The following is a 3,310-nucleotide window of genomic DNA, read 5'->3' as shown; positions in this document are numbered from 1 at the left end:
GGCGCCTTTGAGCGTCACGCGCAGGGCTCTCTGCTTCGGGACTCGGGGTGGGAACATGTCGCGTCTGAAAGGGGTCGCGGGGCGGGATCCCCGAGCGGGTTTCAAAGCTGAAAGGGGAGACTGCGGTGCCTCCGTGCCCCAGGGGCTGCTAAAGGCTGCGAGGAAGAGCGGCCAGTTAAACCTGTCGGGGCGGAACCTCAGCGAAGGTAAGGTCCACGGTGCGACCCGATTTGCGTCCTGTCAGAAAGCCCTCGTTCCGGGCCACCTCCCTTTCCTCTGGCTTGGCTTTGGCCACCTTTTCCTCACGCTTCTGGCCAGGACCCCCTGGCTTTCATCGAGGTACTCATCGCACTCCCATTGGCTCGGTCAGCCCGGTTCGGTTCCGACTCTCTCTTCAGAATGTGTGGTGAAGGGACCCTGATGGGAATGGGCCAACATTTAAACGGGACGCCTTCCGGGATTCCCACAGTCTATGAGATAAACGACCTAATGTGTGACTAAATTAGCTATCACATGATGGGCAAATACTTTGTTGCTTTGGCCCTCATTTCCCTCCTTTTAATTTGACCTAAAATTCTGCACTTTATCAGCTCCTTTGTGAACTTTCTGCATGCCGCTGTTCCCTGACAAGACACTTTTCTTTGTGCACCTGAGCTGTCCTAAAATACAAGGAATAATGAGCATATTTCTTTCCCAAATTGAGGATCAGAATAGATGCCCTACAGAGTGAATTTGGGGCCATCCTGATAAACCTAATAAAAGCTCAACAAGGACCAATTTGGATACCATGAGTGAAGAATAAATAGCCAGATGCTCTTCCAACTATCTGGAAGGTAGAGGGAGGTGGGGAAGGAGACAGTGTATCATTCTTCCAGTAATGATTTCCTCTATTTATGGTCAGGTTTCAGGCTATATGGTATTAAAACTTTCCACTTTCCTTCTAATGATTGCATTTTTGTGTGTGCCATGCATGTGTAGAGTAGACCAAGAAATCCTGCTGAATGAATGAAAGGGTATATGACCTAAAATCTCTGCTGTACCTGGTAAAGCTTTTAATCTATGGGAATATAAGTATTTTAAAACGACATGCATATACACTTGGTTTTCCCAAAGCTTGAAAAATTTTCCATTATACCTGACAGGCTCACTCCTCTGCTTCCTGTAAGACTCTGTTCAGAGGTCCCAGGTCAGAGAGGCAATGGGGAGTTCCACATATTTATTTTAACAGCGTTTGTTGTGTATTATCTATGTTTCTTCCAGATATTGTACTAGGTAGGTACCAAGGAAGCAAAGTGACACCTAGAACAATTCATAGTCACATAAGCACTTTAACATGAACTTTATTCAAATTTATTTATTAAGAACTAGAGGCCTGGTGCACGAAATTCATGCACTGGTGTGGTCCCTAGGCCTGGGTGGTGATTGAAGCACAAGTGTCTGGCGTGGAAGGGCAGGTACCATCTGACCTCTGGGCCCTGGCAGCACCTGGGCCCCCGGGCCCCCCATGCGTCCCCCTCCTTCTGTGTCACAGCGCCTGAGTCCCCACACAGATGTGGTGAGCATGGCCAGATACCATGGGCCGGGGTACAGCGTGGGCCTCTGGGCCCGGCAGCACTGCATGAAAGCTGGGCGGGCAGTGCGCTCTCTCCCAGCCAGCCTCTCAGACTGGCTCCTGCGAGAACCCACGGGGAACCCGACTGCCCCTGTAGTCCCTGTGGCTATGGCCCGGCACACCCGGAAGAGGCCGCGTGGGTGCGGTGGGCTCCTAGCAGGCGCCTGGCATGCGAGCCCTGGCATCCAGTGGGAGGGTAGCAGGGGGAGTGAGAGTGAGCTCGGAGGACACCCCGCATTCTCACCGCACCTCCGTCCCCGTTTCCCCCACCCCCAGGTAGCCAGTGAGAGGTTGCAGCACGTCGCCGATGCCCACCATGTTCCGTGCTGCCCTCTGGTGGTCAGCACAGGTCATAGCAAGCGGTTGAACTCCCGGTCTCCTGGTCGAACGACCACCCAAGGGGACAATTTGCATATTAGGCTTTTATTATATAGGGTTATATAGGATTGCATTTGTTAAATAATAAATTTTTGTTATACTCCAAGTGTTTTCTCCTTCATATACACACACGCATATATGTGGATATTTGTTTATTACACACACACACACACACAAGGTTACTTTCATATATTACATTATCTGGATTTTAAAAATTGGCATCTTTTTTTATTTCAAGTTAATGTTATTGGGGTGTAATTTACAAACAGTGTGTGCACCCATTTTAAGTGTATAGTTTGATGAGTTTTGGCAGATGTATAATTGTGTAACCACTACCACAATCAAATTATAGAACATTTCCAACACTTGAAAGTTCTCTTATGCCCCTTTGCTCTCAATCTAACCCAGTGCTCCACACAAATAGAGATTAGCCTCTTCCAGAATTTCATTTAAATGGAATTATACATTTCTGATTTTTTGTTTTAGGCTTTTTTGCTTAGTATACTGTTTTTTTTTTGTTTGTTTGTTTATTTTGTTTTTTGAGACTCATCCTTTTTGTTTTTAAACTAGAGGCCCAGTGCACGAATCTGTGCACCGGTGGGGTCCCTTGGCCTGGCCTGCAGGGATGTAGTAGTGTGCAAAGTGGCAGGCAGCTGGGGAGGAGCCTGAGCTGGGGAGGAGCCCAAGCTGGGCCTGGGGCACCACTCCTGCTCATCCCAGCCCTGCTGTGCTGCCACCACTGCTCAGTAGGCTCATTGCCGCTCCGCTGTGGTCTCCGTGCACCTGTCCTTGGGTGATACCAGCGCGCCCATGAACAAGAAGTGGCCACAGGCTCGCGCCCAGTCAGTCCCAATGCGGTTCCCGATCCCAGGCCCAGTCCGGATGGGGAAGGGGCGTGCAGGGGGAGTGTCTGTGGGAGAGGCTTGTGCTGCCATAGCTGTGCTCACCAGCCTTGAGCCCAGCGTCTGCCGCCCGTTGGTCAGCTGAGCAGCACTCTCACTGTGGGAGCACACTGACCACCAGGGGGCAGCTCCTGCGTTGAGTGTCTGCCCCCTGGTGGTCAGTGCCTGTCATAGCTACTGGTCGAACAGTCAACCAGTCACTTCGGCTTTTATATACACTGAGTGGCCAGATTATTATGACCACCTGACGTTTGTAGGCAAATTAGCTATAATTTTGCGCCAAAGTTGCTAGAGGGCCAGACCATTATAAATAGGGAAGCAGGTTGTTTACCACGACAGTAGAAGTGAATTTTTTCTGAAGATATGGGTAAACAACTCAATTTAACAGCCTTTAAACGTAGGATATATATATATATAT

At 49.6% G+C, this 3,310-nt stretch overlaps 1 protein-coding gene across 3 annotated transcripts in view; it reads left to right on the top strand.

Annotated features, from left to right (window-relative positions):
• The first annotated feature begins 6 nt into the window (after positions 1 to 6).
• LRRC40 (leucine rich repeat containing 40) overlaps positions 7 to 3,310 on the top strand; it is a 57,506-nt gene continuing 54,202 nt past the window's right edge. For all 3 annotated transcript variants that reach the window (XM_005871902.2, XM_005871901.2, XM_014544334.1), the window contains exon 1: positions 7 to 206. In XM_005871902.2, coding sequence (XP_005871964.1) covers positions 56 to 206 — 151 coding nt within the window. In that variant the 5' untranslated portion in view covers positions 7 to 55. The remainder of the gene's footprint in view (positions 207 to 3,310) is intronic.

This window comes from Myotis brandtii, unplaced genomic scaffold (assembly GCF_000412655.1).
Source record: "Myotis brandtii unplaced genomic scaffold, ASM41265v1 scaffold36, whole genome shotgun sequence".
In the NCBI taxonomy this organism is placed as follows: domain Eukaryota; kingdom Metazoa; phylum Chordata; class Mammalia; order Chiroptera; family Vespertilionidae; genus Myotis; species Myotis brandtii.
This window is presented reverse-complemented; position numbering and strand designations above follow the sequence as displayed.